A 19,960-nucleotide genomic window follows, 5' to 3' on the forward strand; every position below is an offset into this window, starting at 1 on the left:
TGAAAAGAATTTCGATGAACACTTCGAGAAGGAATTAACTCCTTGATGAACCATCATGTAGAGCCTCCATGAAGAACTCCCGTAATAAAAGGATGATAACAAGAAAAAGAAGTTGAAAACACAAGGTGATTCCTTGAAATGATTTAGATGAATCTTCGCCATGATATAACCGAGAAAAACTTGGAACTCCGGAAAGAAAGATGAACAAATGAACTCAAGAATTTTGATGAACCTCCGGAATACGGAATTAATCATTTGGGTGAAACAAGAATATGAATTATGTTATGTGTATCCTTCACCAGTTTAAATTCATGACAAGCAACCGATTTGGCATACTACTTATTCTCGTAAAAGGATAGACATAGCACAAACTTGAGAAAGGTCTTCAACGAACCACCGGTAGGAATGGAAGAACGAATGAATCTGTATGATAACGAAGGAAGAGGAACTCTTGAACGAACCACCGTAAGAATTGAACAAGAAAGTAGAAAAAGCAAAATTCACCGGGAAGAATTGGAAAATGAATGAAGATACTTGCTAGGATTTAGATACATGAGAACGAAGAGATCATGAACTGATTAGAGGATATTTGAACGATGCACCGGTAAGATTTGAAGAACGGGAGCTAAAAGTTGGAATGAATAATTCTGAAGATGATGGGCTATGGAATCTAAAAGACTCTTGAATTGCTCCGTATGAGTGAAAAGAAATTCTCACAATCGAAATAATTATGAGAGGATGGCAGCAAGCTTGAACTACGCATCTCTAAGAGAACGGATAAGATTTGGAGGAAAAACTCTTCTTCGGTCTTCAAGTGTTGAGAATGACGATGAGAAACACCACCATGAATTGATGAGACACTTCGGAATGAAGAATGGAAAGGTTGAACCAACGACGAAAAGAATGTGAAAGATCTTGGAGAAGGCATTTGACCGATGATAACTCATTCTCACGTCAAACTTGGAAAAGAATTTGAGAGTAACTCCGGGAAGATTAGAAGAGTCAGGTAAGATCCTGGGAAAAGACCTGTGGGTTGGGACCCACTCAAAAGATACACCGTTGAACGATTTTAAAAGAGAGATTGCACCGGTTGAGTTAAATGGCTTGAATAAGGTAAGACCTCGAAATAGCTTGAAAGGATTACGAATAGAAACTTGAATCTTCTAGGATATCTTCAGCACTCCGGATAAACATGAATAACAAGAGGTGGATGATTAAGAAGTGCACCGGCATGAGAAAACATTTAAAACGAGGAAAGTAATATGATCAACAAAGCTTGAATTGAATCCACCAGAGAAGAAAAAGAATGAAGAATTATAGACTCGAAGCTTCCTTAGTATCTTCCTGAGAATCACCGAATAAGAACATTGAAGCAAAAGAATGAAGAGACTTTGTGTGAATAAAATGGATAGTTGATTTGAATATCTCTGAGTACTTGAAAAAAGGTGGGAGGGCGGGAAAACAAAAAAACTTGGGGACGGATGAAACAAACACCGTTGAGAAAACTTAGAGTTGATCTTGCGGATGTTGAAAATGATCGGATCCACTAGAACAGAAGCACATCGGTTGGAAAAGAATTGGTATGACAATCTCGATAAACAAGAAGGATTAGAATCCACATAGAAATATGAGGACATCGCTTAAGGAAGGTATGGAATCAACACTTAACTTCGAAGCAACTCGAATACCACAACTGAAAATAAAACAAAGGATTGGCTTGCAGAATAAGCTGGAAACAAACATATGATAGATCCCATATCATATCTTGTGTCTGTTGGAAAGATTATTCTAGGAGCTACTTGAATTCCCACTTATAAACTCCCGAAACTTTCTGGTTATGCAATCAGGTGTTGGGGATACAGGAGAAGCATAATATCTCACCCAAACTAACAATCCATACATCCAGCTGTATCCATCCTTCAACACATAACCAAGAAACCTTCGGAAATCATGTACATCAACCTTCAAAAAGCATCCGTTATACGAGTTATGGCAATACTCCCGAACTCCCGCCTCAGTACTGGGTGGCGTCGAGGTTATCTCACCAACAACTACATAAAAGAGATTTTCGATGTCGGCGAAACTCAGGTATTCCAGAACTGCAGCGATAAAATTGTGACGACAACACCTCGGAGCTCAACTCCTCGGGACACTGCCACAACCCCTAAATGTCAGGAGGCACCAAGAACAATGTTCTCGTCACAAGACTATCGGAACGATTCCAAGATACCCGCGTGATCCTAAGAAAAAAAATCATGAAATTTGAGGAGAGAAAAGTCAAAACTTCTACGTCAGGAGGCCTCACCAGAGCGATGAAGGGACTAAGGAGTAAAAAGAATCCTACTCTCCAATATATATAATCCTAAAACTCAAAACATTTTGTTCTAGACTCAACAACGTCAACGATTAGAAGTAAGGGGCTCCTAAGTCGGGGATGGCTCTGATTACCAACTTGTAACACCCATAATGCGGCTATATCTCCCATGTGTCGGGGCACGACTTAGAGGCATTGCCGCATGGTAATTTTGTCGCAAGAGGGGTAATCTTCGCACAATCTCATATATTGAATAAGAAAGGGATAAAGAGTCGGCTTACAATCGCCACTCACACCATACATAAATAATCCATACATCATCCAAATTACAATCGAAGGTCCGAGACGGAACCAAAATAAAGAAAGACAACCACAAATGCTAGATCCACGATCATCCCAACGGGGCTCCACTACTGATCATTCAGAAAAGAAACATAGCAACGAAAAGATCTTCATCGAGCTCCCACTTGAGCTCGGTTGCGTCACCTGTACTGGTATCATCGGCACCTGCAACTGTTTGGAAGTTTCTGTGAGCCACGAGGACTCAGCAATCTCACACCCGCGAGATCAAGACTATTTAAGCTTATGGGTAGGATAGAGTAATGAGGTGGAGCTGCAGCAAGCACTAAGCATATATGGTGGCTAACATACGAAAATAAGAGCGAGAAGAGAAGCAACGCGACGGTCGAGAAGCTAGAAGTGATCCTGAAACTACTTACGTTCAATCATAACACAAGACCGTGTTCACTTCCCGGACTCCGCCGAGAAAAGACCATCGCGACTACACACGCGGTTGATGCATTTTAATTAAGTCAAGTGTCAAGTTCTCTACAACCGGATATTAACAAATTCCCATCTGCCACATAACCGCGGGCACGGCTCTCGAAAGTTTATACCCTGCAGGGGTGTCCCAACTTAGCCCATCACAAGCTCTCACGGTCAACGAAGGATATTCCTTCTTCCGAGAAGACCCGATCAGTCTCGAAATCCCGATTACAAGACATTTCGACAATGGTAAAACAAGACCAGCAAAGCCACCCGATATGCTGACAATCCCGATAGAAGTCGCACGTATCTCGTTCTCAGGGCAACACCGGATGAGACAAGCTACGAGTAAAACCAGACCTCGAGTTTCCCCGAGATGGCCCCGCAGGCGGCTCGGTTCTGACCAACACTTAGAGAAGCACTGGCCCGGGGGGGTTAAAATAAAGATGACCCTCGGGTTGGCCAACCCAAGGGAAGGGTAATAGGTGGTTAGGAAAATGTAAAACCAAGGTTGGGCCTTGTTGCAGGAGTTTTATTCAAAGCGAACTGTCAAGGGGTTACCATAACACCCAACCGCGTAAGAAATGCAAAATCAAGGAACATAACACCGGTATGACGGAAACTAGGGCGGCAAGAGTGGAACAAAACACCAGGCATAAGGCCGAGCCTTCCACCCTTTACCAAGTATATAGATGCATTAATTAAATAAGAGATATTACAACATATTCATGTCCCAACATGGAACAAACTTCAGCTTCACCTGCAACTAACAACGCTATACGAGGGGCTGAGCAAAAGCGGTAACATAACCAAACAATGATTTGCTAGGAAGGTGGGTTAGAGGCTTGACATGGCAATATGGGAGGCATGATATAACAAGTGGTAGGTAGCGCGACATAGTGATAGAACGAACAACTAGCAAGCAAAAATAGAAGTGATTTCGAGGGTATGGTCATCTTGCCTGAGATCCCGCAAGGAAGAAGAACGAGTCCATGAAGAAGACAAACGGACGAAGTCGAACGATTCCTCACAAACACGACGTTATCGGAACTAACCCAAAGAAGCAACACCGGAAAGAAGCAAACAATATAGTAAACAACCATCACATAAGCATGGCATGATGCACAACCAAGTATGATGCATGTCCAGTTTAATGAAGCATGACATGGCAAAGTGCACAAACAATACTACAAATTAAGTGGAGCTCAATATGCAATGAGTTGCATATTGACGAAACACCACAACAATTATTTAGTTCTCCCTCGTTTAAGTACTCAACAAAATTAAATGTTGGTTAGCATGGCAAGGGGTGAAACATAATAAAACTATACTATCTAAGCAATTTAAATGAGGCCGGAACAACAAGCAACAAGTCCGGAAAAATCCTCATGTGCAATTTATGGATTTGGTACTGTTCTGCCCTAAACCATATTTTAGAGTTGTTAAACATGCAAGATGAGTGCACCATGTTAAACTAGGCATTTTTCTACCCCATTTACATATAAAGTTTATTTAAAATGGAGCTACGGTTATTTAGTTATGAATTAAATCATTTTAGCAAGTTATTTAAGCAAATTTAAACAAACAGCATTTTAAACATTTTAAACATGGATGAAAGTGACATATTATGAAACTAGATGAATTTATAAGCATTTTTCATGTTTACAACATTTTAATCCGATGAACGGTTAGTGAGTTATTATATGCATGAACTCTAGGGACTTTTTTGTAAAATGGCGTCCTCTGGAATAATTAGGAAATTCGCAGACGTGAACAAAACTAAACAGGCCGAAACTTGAACTGGCCCAACAGGTGGAAAAAAAGGAGGGCGCTGGAGCTGGCCTCACCATGGGCCTTCGCCCGTTCGGTGCAGGAGCTGGCTGGAGTTTTGAAGCCCACGCAACTGATGTGTGCACGGCTTGGTGCGGTTTGGTTAACGCGAGGCGGCAGCGCTCGCTCGAGGAGCAGAGGAACAGGGGCACGGCGATGACGCTCCAGCTTGGCTCAGGCGGCAGGGAGCGGAGTGGTGGCAAGCTGGGGAGGTCCATGGAGGCGCGGCGGGGCTGACGGAGGCTGGCCGGACCTAGCCGTTCCGAGGTCAGGCGGCGGAGCTTGCCTCCTGCAGGAGCAAGGCAACGGCGACGCTGCTCCTACGGCTTGGACGGGCGGCCTGCGGCAGTTTGCGAGAGACGACGATGGGGAGGCGCAGAGGACGCGAGGAGGTCGCAGGGTAGGCCGGCGAGGCAGGGGAACTTGGCGCGGCAGCGGCGAAGGCGAGGGCAACCAGATCCCGGGGCGGAGGAAGCAGAGGACGAAGGCGGAATTGGCGTGAGGCCCTGGCGACGGGGCGTGATGCAGGGAAGGCAGACGAGGTGGACTTGGTGGCGACATCGCTTCGGGCAAACTCCGTCCGTTCCATGGCAGAGAAGAAAAAGAACGAGAGAGAGAGATCGAGATGTGAGAGGAGGAGAAAGGCAAAAAGGGAGGAAGGAAGGGAGAGGAAGACAACGAGGGGTCCTGATGGCTGCTGCTGCACGCCAGCAACGGCTGGCGCCTGGCGATGGTCGGACATGGCGGTGGGGTGGCCATGGGAGGATCTTGGCGGCACGGGGCTTCGCGGCTGCGCTCCGGTGGTGGTTGGCGTGAGGAGCATCAGGGAGCTTGGGCGCTGGTGCGGGAGCAGAGGTGCTCGGTGGGGATTGGTCGGCTGGGGAAAACGAGGAAGGAAGGAGGCGCAGGTTGGTGGGTTTTGGATCAGGAGGAGATTGGTGGGATGGGGATCGAGGGGAGACAACTGGCCTGTGGGTGACTACGAGATGGATCTGGTAAGATCACGAGGTGGAAGGAGAGACCCGGTGGAGTGGCGGCGCGGATTGGACAGGGGTGGATCCCTAGAAATTAGGTTTTGGTCTGATTTGGAAAGAGGTGGACTATTTATAGGGACAAAAAGAAGTAGGTTTGGACCCTCCGATCGAAATTGGACGGTCGAGAATAAATAGGTTTGGAAGTCCAATTAAGAAAAAGGAGATGTTTTATAGATGTTTGGGGATGATCCAGACACAACGGTAGCGACAGTCCGGGACGGGTTCGAGACAGCTTTCAGACGCGCGAGGGGGTCGATGCACTGTGCAAAGAGGGTTTGACGGACAAGGTCAAGTGTGTGGTTGGACTGAGAAGAAAGAGGAGGAAAGCAACCCGGCAACCATTTCCGAAGACCGGAAACGTCCGATGTTTGACCGACTATAATGCCGCTATAGTTATCCGTTGGGGCATCAAACGGTCTCCGAATGCAATGAAATCTGGCAAGCGGTCTACTGACAATCTAACAACACTGCATGCCAACTTTCATCCCATTCCGAGAATATTTTCTGGCCAGTTATAAAATAATATTTCGGACGTCGGCGGGCGCGTGCAAGTGTCTGGGCTCAGAACGGACAAGGGACGGAACTGGGGAACCGGACAGATGCAAGTTTTGAAAAACATGATGATGCAATGCACATGATGACATGGCAAGATGCAACACACAAGCAAATGACAAGGCAACAACAGCGAATAACTAGAAGACACCTGACGCAACGGTTTCGGGGCGTTACAATTATTGACTCCAGTGCAAGTGGGAGTCTGTAAGAAATATGCCCTAGAGGCAATAATGAATGTTATCATTTATTTTCATGTTTGTGATTATGTTTATATTCCATGCTATAACTTCAATGGTCCTTGAGTTCGTATATCCATGAAGTCTAAGAGAAAAATTCATATGCACATGTGGAATAATAAATGGTAAAATGTATTCCCAGTCATTCATCTAAGACTAGCTCAAGTGTTGCATCATGATTATGTTTTCCTGATTATAGGCATGTCTATACCGGTAACTTTGTGGATACAATCTTAGAAGAACACTTGTGTTGACTCGACCCAATTGATTGTTATGCTATGAGATACATTTATCACAAGTTGATGGTAAATAACACATGGAAAGTTAACGTTTGCATAATTTCTTAGATCATGAGAGTATCAAGTTTTTTCATGCTTGCTTCATGAAGTTTAGGGTTCGTTAAACGTCATCGTAACAGGGTGGCTATTACGGCGGCTTACAGTTTCATGGAAAAGTATGACAAGAGACTAGATAGCTCAAGACTGGGATTTGCTTCTCCAACGATAGAGATATTCTTTGGGACCTCTTAGTGCTAATGTATCCATCATCGTCTGGCTAGACACGGTGTGATTTGATCACAGGGATGCCAGAACATGGGAAAAAGATCAAAATTGGTAACGAGGAAACTGGCATAGTGAACATGTTGTTGATTCACCGGGATGCCAATAAATCTCACCTCAAATTTTTGTAACATATCAGGAAGCAACAAGAATATCATTCAGTAACTACATATTCACTCGAATATTTATTCTTGTGGGTACAGGAGTCAATATGGATGTTTACGGTTCCGCTATTGATCATTGAACGGAAGGGGTTCAGATCATGTCCATGCTTCACTGAAACTACAGGGTCACACACTTAAGGGTCATCTATATGCCAAATATTAGACACAGAGTTCAAGAGAAAGTCACCGAAGAAGTTTCGAAGACACTAAAAATGTTTCAGAGATAAAATCAAAAGTGTTTGGGAGAAACCAAAAATTGTTTCATGAAAACCATCATACCTGAAATGTTTTGGTCAATGTTTGGCTGGAGGGTGCCGGAAATGTTTAGGCACTGCCCGAAAGTTTCTGGAGGGAACGCACGCAAAAAAGCATCTTGTCCCAGCGTGGATGAACACCCCACGAATCGTGGGAGTGCTTTATGGGAAACCCCCCTTTTGGTGGCTTTTGGTTGGGTGGGAAAGCCACCCCTTGGGGCTTTATCCCACATTTGGTGGAGCATGTTTGGGAGTTTTATCCGACTTTTGGTGGGTTGCTTTTTGGCCTCCCTTCACCCCTTGTTCACGCTATAGATAGAGATGGAGAGGGCTCTCCATTTCATCCAAGTTTCTCACCACAAACGCATGCAATGATTTGCCTTCCTTTTTCTCCCTTCATGAAATAGTTCTGTACTGCCGCAAGACTGTCCAGTCTCCTATAGGAATTAGTTCTGGACGGTGATGCCCTACAGGATAGGTGACACCGGATGTGTGCAACCCAATAGAAAGATCGTGTGTTCGACCTTCTGTTCAAGGGACTGTTCGAGGCTTTTTCGGAGGACTGTCCAAGGAGCAGTCTAGAGCCTTGTTCGTGGGACCGTTCGAGGGAGAAAATCCTCGCGGTTAGGAGGTTGTAAATTCTTAGTTGTAGGGATCTGTACCGATGATTTTCACCAACTCTACTTTCATTGCGCTACAAGTTGGTAACGATCAAATCAAACCTTGTAAATCTTCGTAGTGGTCCTGGGTTCGTACGTAGGATGGGATTTTTTTTCCGGCTACATTACCCTACAGACGGAGCTTACTACCTCCACAATAGAAAGACAGGGTGAATCACAAAGCGTGTGTGGAACGTCGTCTAGCTGTGTCTTTTTTATACATAAATTTTCATTTTTAGCATAAACTGTTTCCAAGTTTTAGCGTCAATATTTCAGCTCGATCTAGAATAACTTGGTGAACAAAGGAAACTTTCCATGTTCCCATAATGATTTGCTATTTTTAGCGTCAATGTTTTAGCTCGATCTAGAATAACTTGGTGAATAAAGGAAACTTTCCATGTTCCCATAATGGTTTGCTATTTCATGCGTTAAAAACTTGAACACCCTGTGATAACAAAGAGGTCGGAACAAACGTATCCCTTTGCTCATCGGACTGGGGGGAGACACCCCGCATAGTGGACCTCCCAGCAGTCCGCACAGAGGCTGCATCATAAGTTCCCTCTCTCTGTTCGGACCCAGGGGCTGCTTCATCCTTACCGACCCCTGAGCACCAGGCTGCATCAAACTTAAGAGCATCTCCAGCCATTCGGCCATTCGGCCCCTCAGGATGTTGAAAAAGAACCATCTAGGGGCGAACTGGCGCATGCTTAACGCATGGGGCGATTGCATTCCCAGTCGACGCCCCGGACCAACGCGTGGGGGCGATTGCATTTCCAGTCACCACCAAAATCGTGTGAAATGGGCGATGTTTCATTTACAAAATTGTACACATTCGGCGATCTGCACAAACTCGACGAAACTTCATTGAAATTTGTACAGAAACAGATAAACATGCAAACTACGCCTACTACTACGCCAAACTACGCCTAGCCCTGCTCGCCGCGGCCATCGCCGCCATCTACATGCCAAGGAGCCTGTAGAAACGGGTGTAGTCGTCGTCGTCGCGTGGTGGGGGGTTGGACGGCCCGGCCTCGTCCTCCTCGTCGCTGTCGAGGACGATGGCGCCACCCTCCTCGCGTCCGCGGCGACGGGCCTAGAGCTCCACGTATTCCCGGCGCTGGCGGAGCACCTGATCGCGGACATAGTCCTCCCTTGCCCACTTGACGACGGCCGCGTCGTCGAAGGCGGCCATGTCCGCGTGCTCCGGATTCACGGGGAGCAGCCCCGGCTGGGGCTTCGGCCGGACCAGGCGGAGGGAGCGCGGGGAGGGGCGGGCACCCTCGTTGATGACGAGCGCGCCGCTACGGGTGCGGCGCCGAAGCGGCGTCTCCTCCGGCTCTGGGTTGACGGGCTGGAGCGCCGACGAGCCGGAGGAGAGCGAGCCGGAGCCCGACGACGAGGACGTCCCCGGCTCCATTCGCCGCGGCGTCCAGGAGCTGCCACGACGGCGAGAGAAGGATGGCCGCGGCGGGTACTCGAGGCGCGGCGTGTTGCCGGTCTCGATGTGGTCGAGGACGGCCTCGAGGGTGCGGCCGTGCACGCCCCACCATTCGCGCCGCTCGTCGGCGTTGAGGCGTCCGCGGGGCATGATGCCGTTGGTGGAGGCGATCTGATCTTCACGCCGGCGTTCAAAGTACGTCGTCCACAGCGTGTGGCTGTCGTCGGCGTACCTCGGCTCGTTCCGCTGCTCCTCCATCAGCGACGAGCGGATGCGGGCGATCTCAGCTCGTCGTGTCGCCCCTTCGGGCACCGGCGGCACCGGGACGTCGCCGGCGCTCAGCTTCCACGACCCCGGCACACACATGTCCGGGGGCGCACGCACCTCCGGCTCTTGGAGATGGCGGCGGCCGAAGCCGTTCGCCGCCGCGCCGTTGCCTGAGAACCTCTCAGCCATTTGCTCTTTGGCGGGATGGGGGGGTCGGCTTTGCGTAGCGATGTGAGGCGAAGTGTGCAGCTGTGGCGTTCACCGGCGGGGATCGGCTTTTATAGCCACGGCCGGGCGGCGAGAGCCTGCATGCCGAGCGACGCGTGGCAGCAGCTGGCGGGACGCGCGTCGGTGCCACCTTCACTACACCGCCCGTGAGGTATCAATGGAGGCTGACCGACGCGACAGCGTTGGCATTCATTCTCGCAGGAACCGAGGCGATGAGGACGAAGCGGCGTCTCGCTAACGCAGCGGGCCCATCACCATTCACGCCAAAAACGCGTTCCTCGGCGTCCCCCAGTGCGCCGGGTTCAGCCTGGGTCCGCCGGCGCCAGTTTCGGCCCAAATTGACGAAAAACAAGCTCCTAGAGACACGACCGGTCTGATTTTCGCCCGCCGACACCGAAAAATGCCTGAGAAAAGCCTGTTGGGGACGCGGCTCTAAAAACACATACCAATGGTCCCTCCAGGGGGAGTAACCAAATGAAAAGCCGGAGGCAGAATAACTTCTGGTCTGCCCGTACCCCAATAAAAAATAATAGAAAACAATAAGACCTCAGGTTGTGAAAACACCCTTCTACGGTTCTACCAGCCAATGAACGGGCATCCCCTACAGACTGTCCACCACACGTATACCAACGGCCCCATGGCCCACAACCATACGACGATGGCAACGATGAGGAGTAGGCTCAGCTAGGCGAAAGCCTAAGCTTGGAGAGATTCATTTCCCTCGGACTAGTCACAATGGCAGTAACTTAACTAGTAACATCACACATTTCAATACAAGAATGCTTATGTGGCAACTAATTAATAAAGAGAAAGGGGTTTGTGATAACTTAGCTAGTTATTGTAACATCACACATTTGAAGACATAATGAGTCTATAGTCTAATAAATAAACTCTTTTATGATACCACTCATATGTTCAGAGGCGGAGCTAGACTTATTCAAGGGTATGCAATGCATACCCAACAATTTTGGCAAAAGGGAATCAGTATATATGTCCATACATACATATATATGCATGATAGCAGTCTTTTCACGTGTAGAACTCAGGAAAAAACGAAATGCATAGCCATCCCGTACCCTCCCGCTTCATTCTTACCCGTCTGGGCCTAAGTATTAGCTTGGGCTGCTATCGGATCAATATACCAGCCCTGCCTCTTGAACTCCTGCTATATCCCAATATCTCGCCTTGTCCTCAACAAGCATGGCGCATGCAGCACACTCCACATCAACAACGCAGCATACCGTAATTATGTGAGCTTTTCATCTGGATTTCTTATTTTTGAGAACATAGAATGATCTTTAATATATTGATTGATTTTCTTTCAGAATAATTTTATTAGCTAATTCATTGTAGTCTGTTGCATTCAATCGGATTTAAGCACCAATTTGCATTTGTTCAGTTAACACTTGAGAGAGGAGCTAAATTGACTTGGCAGTTGGCAGTGATATTGGAATTGTAGACTATAGTGTTAAACTATATTTTTCTCATTATTTTCAAAATGCCACTAGACTGTTCGAGATTGTTTCTGGAAAGACAATTTATAGTTCATCATGGACATCGTGAACTTTCATGTCATATTATTATATGATACAAAAAAAATATAGCTTCGCATACCCATGTAAAAAATCCTGGCTCCGCCACTGCATATGTTACTACCCACTATGGAGGTAGTAACATAGACTAGTAACATCGGCAAGTTACTACTCTATGTTACTCCCCACTGTGAGTAGTCTCAATTATCCTTGCATTCATATTTTGTTTTTCTTCTTTTGATTCATTTTCTTTTCGTTTGCATGTTTATTTTCAGTTCGCATAATAAAAGTGAAAGTAGACTTTTAGTTTGCTTTTGGAAACTCTCTTTGGGGTGGCGTCTTTTGTAAGTTTTCAGTATTGGTTGTGGCTAGTGATTGAAAATGGGAAGAACGGATGGAAGCATGACTTGAGAGAAAGAGCAGAATCAGCGTAAGTAGTATAACATATCCATTTTCACTTTTCTCACAAATATAAATAACATAATATTTTTATTTGGATTGTTGCACCTAAGTCCGCTCCTTATGCTAGTAGAATAACATATAGTTCTATTTTACGTTGCAAGTCTGGTTAGTGTAACTTTGATGCATAGCTTCACATTGATTTTATTTTTTTAAAAGAAAAAGAAGGGAGAGAAAGCAATGTTTTGAAAGAAAACTTAGGTGTAAAAACTTCTGAAGAGAACTAGCATGTGAAGCACTCAACTCAAGAACAGCTTATTTCGATTGACTCGATAATATTTTCGGATAGAATTGTCTAGAGGCATAGAAGTTAATAGTGATTGAGATTCTTGCATGCCAAAATTTGTCTCCCCAAGTGCAAAATGTTGCTTTATCCGCATTACTGACATGTATGCTAAATATTGATTTATGTGTGTTAATGCGTTACCTTATCTCGCCTCCCAGGAATTTTCAAAAGAGTAGTCCCATCTCCTATGCAAAGCGAAGTCAGATATATAAGCATAAGAGACATTAAGCCTAACAACAAATAACCTTAGTCACAACTAAGCATGGATGATTTGTTCTAACAACAAACCAAGCATGGATTATTATTTTTAACAACAAACTAAGCATGGATTATTATTTCTAACAACAAACTAAGCATGGATTATTATTTCTAACAACAAACATGGATGGGCCATAAAAGAGTAGGTTAACTAACAAACATAATCTAGCATTCCACATTTAGGTTTTCCAATTATGCAATGCCAAAAGTGAACCAAACAACAGTTCAGTTTACATCATCCCATGGAAACACCTACTTCCTTCGATCCAAAACCTAGCTCTTTTAGGAGAGGACAGGGTCTTCAATATGGTGATTGGACCAATAATTTTTGCAAAAAGTGTTTATGTCACGTACAAAAAAATTACATTATAAACTACTCCCTCCGTTCGGAATTACTTGTCTTGGAAATGGATGTATCTAGAACTAAAATATGTCTAGATACATCCATTTCTGCGACAAGTAATTCCGAACGGAGGGAGTACATGTCATGACAAATCTAGAAATATCAGCTGATGTTACAGATGCTGGTAGTTCTACCTTTATAGATGGTCAGACTTAGAAATGTTTGACTAGTAAAATTCTACTCCCTCTGTCCCATAATGTAAGATGTTTTTTGACACTAAACATCGGGACGGAGGGAATAGAAGACTTACATTTTAGATTAGTAGTAGTACATAAAGACAGACAGCTATCACTAAACTCTTCGGGTTGATCACCACTCACCTAAACATAGGTTCCACACCTCCACCATAGAACCAAAACTGCCCACCTCTCAAACAGCTCATGCCTCGGACCCATCCTTCCTCCAAAGATTACCAAATCCATTGCGAGCTATCCTCCAAAGTAACACACCAGCTCAATTTATGTTGAGCTACTTTTGAAGGCATTTGGCACATTAGAGGCTAAAATTCTTAATTGGATTCAAACTCAATGCACCACAATTATCGAAACCAGATGCAGTGCAGCAACCACACATACCCTCCTTCTGAGTGCAGGTTCACATCCTCTGCATATTGCCCGACAGCGTTGCATCTAAGATCCGCTCCTTGAACTCATCATCGCTGCTCTTGAGCATTTCCTTTAGTGACATATCAACGCCCCTCAGCCTCAATGCTTCGTGCCTCGGCATGATCCTCCCCTCCAAGCTGAACGCGAAGTAGTGTGGGAACTCGGTGAGCTCCGCGGCTGGGTCCATGCCCATGCCGTCGGCGAGGAACTTGAGCTTGGGCGTGAGGTTGGTCTCGATACCATAGGAGAGAATGGCGGGGGCGCGGCGAATAATGGTGCAGATGGCGCGGTCTGGGAGCCCCGTGGCTTTGCCAAGGAAGAGGAGCTTGGGGAGGAGTGTGCGGTCGACGGAGAAAGCGAGAAGCAGGGCAGCAGCGAGCGGAAGGGGTCTCCGTCGCAGGGAAACGCGGTGGCGAAGGAAGTAAAGCGCGGGGCGGAGGGTGTCCGGGATGGACGCGGCGAGGAGGCGAGGGGAACGGACCACCGCGGCGCGGAGGAGAGGAGGGGGTAGCGGCGCGGCGGCGGAGAGGAAGCGGAGGGACTCCTCAGGAGGAGAGGTGAGGAGCGACGGGAATGCCGAGAAGACGCGGGAGGCGTCGCCGGCGGAGAGTCCGTGTGAGAGGAGGAGGCGGAGGGAGGCATGGAGAAGCGCGAGCGGCGCGGAGCGGAGCTCAGGATGAAGGGCGAGGAGCGGGAACGGGTCGAGATGGAGCTCGGCCGAGAGGAAGTGGAGCTTGCGGCGGAACTCCACACCGCCGCCTCCGGCGAGGCGGGCGGGCAGGATTTGGGCGGGATGCGGAGGCGGAGGCGGGAGGCGCGTGTGGGCGAGCATCACGGGGCCAGAGTTTGGGTTTCTGGGAGGCGAGTTATCCACTGAACTGGTGCGTTTCTTTCTATATTACTTTTGAGGTAGGCCCCCACTCCCCAGTGTGTGTGTGTGTTTTGAGGGGCTGCTGTGTTTGCTGGGCGCTGGTCGGCCGGCCCAAATATCGGCTGGCCGGCCCGTAGCCCTCCGGTTCACCTTATAATAGCCGTCAGATTAAAACTTGTCAGCAGCAAAGATGAGCGCTAAGATGAAATTCAAGCATTGGATCGGCCCAAGACACAACCTCGCCCCCGGCTTGGCTTACTGGGCCAGAATGGATCCATTAGCTTGTATTTAAACCTGTAAGCGATAAGAACGAGGTGGCGACGGCTAAACGGATAGGTGTTGCGTGTGTGATGTGTGCTCCTGCGTGAGCTGCTTTCCTCCTTTTCCCCTCTCGCCTTCAAGCTTGTAGCTCTGATCCATGGCTGCGGCCTAATACAAACCCTAGACCTCACAATCTGGTATCAGAGCCGTCCTTCCCTTAGCCACCTTCCGCTCTGGATCTCCCTGGTCATCGCCACCACACCCGACTCGCTGACCGATGGCGAGCCGAAGCCATGGAGAAAATTTCTCCCGAGACGAAGGCGATTTACGATCTCCTCTGGGCCGATTTCGACGCCGCCCTGTCCAGGACCACGGCGGAGCGCAGCGAGGAGCTGTCGACGGTCTTCGCCAAGCTCGACTCCAAGTTGGACCTGCTCTCTGGCCGCATCGACGACGTCAAGCTGTCCATAGGGGTCGACCTGGACGAACTGCGAGGCGAGATCGGCGCTGATAGAGGGGCAGCTTCGTCTCCTACCGCACCACCGCCCGCTCGGGCGACCGCCGCGCGCTCAGGATCGAGTGGATCTGAAGGTACTCGGTCTGAAGCAGAGCAGAGGAATTTAGGCCCCAGATATGTACCTCCACCCGCCCGAGGTATGGTCGTCGATCCAGTCCCTTCAACTCACCAAATTGTACCTGTCAGCGAAGGATTTCGACAGTATCAAGCAGATGCTGTGAGTTTTGGTCCACGAATTGAACTGCCCCGATTCGATGGTTCAAACCCAAAGTTATGGCAGTCTCGCTATGAGGATTATTTCAGGTTTTGGAACACTCTGCAGATTCAGTGGATACCTTTTGCTTCAGCACTCTTTGAGGGAACTGCTGCCCATTGGCTTGAATCAGTACAGCGTAGGGCGCCTAATGTATCTTGGGTTGAATTTTGTGAGATGTTGCAGTCTCGTTTTGGACGTAACAAACACCAGAATATCCTGAGGCAATTGTTCCATGTGCGTCAAACCAGTTCTATTGAAGATTATGTGGAGCCATTTTCTGAATTGTATGACCAGTTAACTGCGTATGAAACTAATCCCAATCAAGTGCATTACGTGACTCAATTTATGGAGGGGTTAACGCCATCGACCAGGCTCGTGGTGGGCATACAACAACCTGCAGATCTGGACTCGGCTTTTGCCCTGGCACTGTTAACTGAAGAGTTAGGAGATAATTCAGCAAGGTTAGTCACTGCAGTCCAAAGTAAACGCAACTCAGCCTTCTCCAGCAGGACAGTGACAAGTAAAACAATGGAGGACAAACGTCCCAAAGAATTGCAGCGCCCTGCTGCATCTGAAGATCGTTGGTCTGCTCTGCGTGCTTACAGAAAATCCAAAGGCCTATGTTTCATTTGTAGGGAGCGATGGGCAAAAGACCACAAATGTAAATAGGAGGTGCAGTTACATGTGGTACAAGAGATGTTGGATTATGTACAAAGTATGCCTTCTGAACACGGTGATTCAGAAGATTCAGTTACTGCTGAAGAAAATGCCATTAGTATTTCTGCTGCTGCCATGGGAGAACTATCAGCTCCAGCAACTACCACTATGAAACTGAAAGTTCACCTACAAGGCAAATCTTTAGTGTTTTTGGTTGATTCTGGTAGCACTCACACTTTTCTGGATTGTGCAGTCGCATCTTCAGTTTAGGGCATATCCCAGATGCCAGTCAGAATGGTTAAGGTAGCTAATGGTGATCTGGTTTCTTGCAATCAACAATTACTGAATGGCAGTTGGTGTTGTGATGGACATGAATTTGTCAGCAACTTTAAAATATTTCCTCTGGGGACTTATGATGGCATTTTGGGATTGGACTGGTTAGCTGCTCACAGCCCTATGCAAATTGATTAGGCTGATCATTGGATGTCATTCCAATTGAAGGGAAGCATTATCACACTGCTGGGCCACGATGCTGCCCCTCAAATGATGGCATTGATTGAACTGTCAGCTATGTTAAATACTGAATCTACTGCAGAAACTGAGATACTTCCTGAAGTTAAACAACTACTGCAATAATTTGCTCCAGTATTTGAAGCTCCAACTAGATTGCCACCTAGAAGAAAGTATGATCACACAATTCCCCTAGTCCCTAGAGCCCAACCTGTCTACAGTAGACCTTACAGAATTCCTCCTGTTCTGAAAGATGAAATGGAAAAGCAGGTCAAAGAGATGCTTGCAGCTGGAATTATTAGACCAAGCAATAGTGCTTTCTCTTCCCCCATGATTGTGGTCCAGAAAAAGGACAAAACATGGAGACCAATTATTGATTATAGGAAATTAAATGCCATCACAATTAAAGGCAAGTATCCCATCCCAATCATTGATGAACTCCTGGATGAACTTGCAGATGCTTGTTGGTTCTCTAAATTAGACCTAAGATCGGGATATCACCAGATCAGGTTGGCACCAGGAGAAGAGCATAAAACTGCTTTCCAAACTCATATTGGTCATTTTGAATTTTTAGTGCTGTCATTTGGCCTTACTAGTGGACCTAACACCTTCAATTTTGGTATGAATGATACCTTGGCTCCCTGCATCAGGAAGTTTGTATTGGTCTTTTTTGATGACATACTTGTGTTTAGTGCTTCCTATGAATTACACCTGCAGCACTTGGCTGAGGTACTGAAGCTCTTACTCCAACACCATTGGTAGGTTAAACTGTCTAAATGTGCTTTTGCTCAGACCAAGATTGCATATCTTGGGCACATTATCAGTGGGAAGGGAGTGGCCACTGATCCTACAAAAAAATCTGCCATTAGGGACTGGCCAGTGCCCCAATCTGCTAAGGAAGTTAGAGGATTTTTGGGTCTTGCGGGATATTACATAAAGTTTATATCACATTATGGTATACTGAGCAAACCCTTGTCAAATCTGTTGAAAAAAGGGGTTCCATTCCATTGGACAGATAATGAAAATCAAGCTTTCCTGCTACTAAAGCAAGCTCTGATGTCTGCTCCTGTATTAGCCTTGCCAGATTTCTCACGGAAGTTTGTGGTGGAAACTGATGCCTGTGATATAGGAGTTGGTGTTGTACTTATGCAAAAGGGCATCCTATTGCTTATGTCAGTAAAGCATTGGGGCCTAGAAACCAAATACTGTCTGTGTATGAAAAGGAATACCTGGCAATATTGTTGGCAGTGGAACATTGGAGACAATACCTACAAGTATCTGAGTTTGTCATCATAACTGATCAAAGAAGCTTGGCTTGTTTAACTGAACAAAGGTTGCACACCAGATGGCAGCAGAAAGCCCTGACCAAGCTGTTGGGATTACAATACTCCATTGAATACAAGAAGGGTGTGGAAAATAGTGCTACAGATTCTCTGTCAAGGAGACCCCATATGCCTACTGATGTTCTGCCAGAGCTGCAGTACTTATCTGTTGCACAACCAGCTTGGTTAGAAGAAATTGCACAAAGCTATTGCAATGATCCGTTTACAACTGAACTGATACAGCAGCTCACAGTATCCCCAACCTGCAATGATAAGTTCTCTCTTAGAGCTGGAATACTTAAACAAGGGAAAAGTGTCTGGGTGGGGAACAATCCTTCCCTCCATAGCAAAATTTGTGCTGCTCTTCATGACAGCCCACTGGGTGGTCACTCCAGTTTTCCAGTGACATACAAGCGTATCAAACAACTTTTCAAATGGAAGAAAATGAGGGGATTCATCAAAAATTATGTGCAACAGTGCCTTACCTGTCAGCAAGTTAAACCTGAAAGAGTACCATACCCTGGTCTTCTGCAGCCTCTGCTCGTTCCTTCACTTCCTTGGGAGATGGTCGCGATGGATTTTGTGGAAGGCTTGCCCACATCAGGGCGTTACAACTGCTTGTTTGTGGTCATTGACAAGTTATCCAAGTATGGACACTTTATTCCCCTGCACCATCCATTCACTGCAGCAATTGTAGCTGACGCGTTTCTGAACTTTGTCTACAAACTGCATGGCATGCCCCTGTCCATTGTATCTGACCGTGACAGAATATTCACAAGCAAATTCTGGAGTGAGCTTTTTCAGAAGTCTGGGATCCTTCTTCGAATGAGCTCCGCTCGACATCCTCAATCTGATGGGCAAACCGAGCGAGTGAATCAGCAGGTAGAGTGCTTCTTGCGTTGTTTCGTCAGTGGACACCTGACTCATTGCACAAAGTGGATTCCTCTGTGTGAATATTGGTATAATACCAACTGGCATTCTGCGACAGGGAAAACACCGTTTGAAGTTATCTATAGGCATGTTCCTCGCCACTTTGGCTTATCACCTGATGATACAATTGAGAATAGTGATCTACAACAGTGGCTGTCTGATTGTACTGTTGTTCTAGATTCTATAAAGCAACATTTACTTCAAGCTCAATAAAGAATGAAACATCAAGCTGACAAACATCGTTCCGATCGGGAGTTTGCAGTCGGTGACAAGGTATTTCTAAAACTGCAACCATACCTTGAATCGTCAGTAGCTCCTCGAGCGAATCATAAAATGGCGTTTAAGTTCTACGACCCGTTTGCTATTCTGGAACGAATCGGACAAGTTGCTTATCGTCTGGATTTACTAGTTACAATCAAGGTCCACCCTGTTTTCCATGTATCCCTACTGAAGAAGGTGCTAACTCCAAACTGTCCAGTCCTGCCTCTGCTTCCATCACCTGATGATCAGTTTCAGATACCTGAGCAAGTTTTGCAGCAACGAGTGGTACGGCGTGGCTCTAATTCCGTCGTCCAAGTCCTGATCAAATGGAGTTCAGCGGGCAGTTGAGTTGGCCACTTGGGAAGACGAAGTTGCACTGCAACAAAGGTTCCCGCGAGCTCCAGCTTGGGGGCAAGCCGTGTCCAAGGGAGGAGGGATTATCAGCAGCAAAGATGAGCGCCAAGATGGGATTCAAGCATTAGGCCGGCCCAAGAGACAACCTCGCCCTCCGGCTCGGCTTGCTGGGCC

The 19,960-nt window shown here is 46.7% G+C and overlaps 2 protein-coding genes across 11 annotated transcripts; one reads left to right on the top strand and one right to left on the bottom strand.

Moving 5' to 3' along the window:
* Positions 1 to 2,540: 2,540 nt before the first annotated feature.
* On the bottom strand, positions 2,541 to 14,732 carry LOC125513356 (transcription termination factor MTEF1, chloroplastic). Of its 10 annotated transcripts, none has more exons than XR_015608134.1 (4): positions 13,818 to 14,732; positions 12,723 to 12,766; positions 4,041 to 4,129; positions 2,541 to 2,827 (listed from the first exon to the last, which is right to left on the bottom strand). XR_015608134.1 is itself a non-coding variant. In XM_048678452.2 (2 exons), exon 1 carries the CDS (start codon positions 14,677 to 14,679, stop codon positions 13,837 to 13,839), a length of 843 nt encoding a protein of 280 aa, XP_048534409.1. In that variant the 5' UTR covers positions 14,680 to 14,732; the 3' UTR covers positions 13,328 to 13,670; positions 13,818 to 13,836. The 10 variants fall into 10 exon arrangements, 1 of the variants encoding a protein (XP_048534409.1); XR_015608132.1 differs by having other exon boundaries at positions 13,563 to 14,731; XR_015608135.1 differs by lacking the exon at positions 4,041 to 4,129 and having other exon boundaries at positions 2,541 to 2,821.
* Positions 14,733 to 15,272: 540 nt separating this feature from the next.
* On the top strand, positions 15,273 to 16,421 carry LOC147965104 (uncharacterized). The gene has a single exon (XM_087526682.1). It carries the CDS (start codon positions 15,273 to 15,275, stop codon positions 16,419 to 16,421), a length of 1,149 nt encoding a protein of 382 aa, XP_087382808.1.
* Positions 16,422 to 19,960: the final 3,539 nt, after the last annotated feature.

This window comes from Triticum urartu, chromosome 6A, assembly GCF_056163025.1.
Source record: "Triticum urartu cultivar PI428250 chromosome 6A, HENAU_Tu73, whole genome shotgun sequence".
NCBI lineage: Eukaryota > Viridiplantae > Streptophyta > Magnoliopsida > Poales > Poaceae > Triticum > Triticum urartu.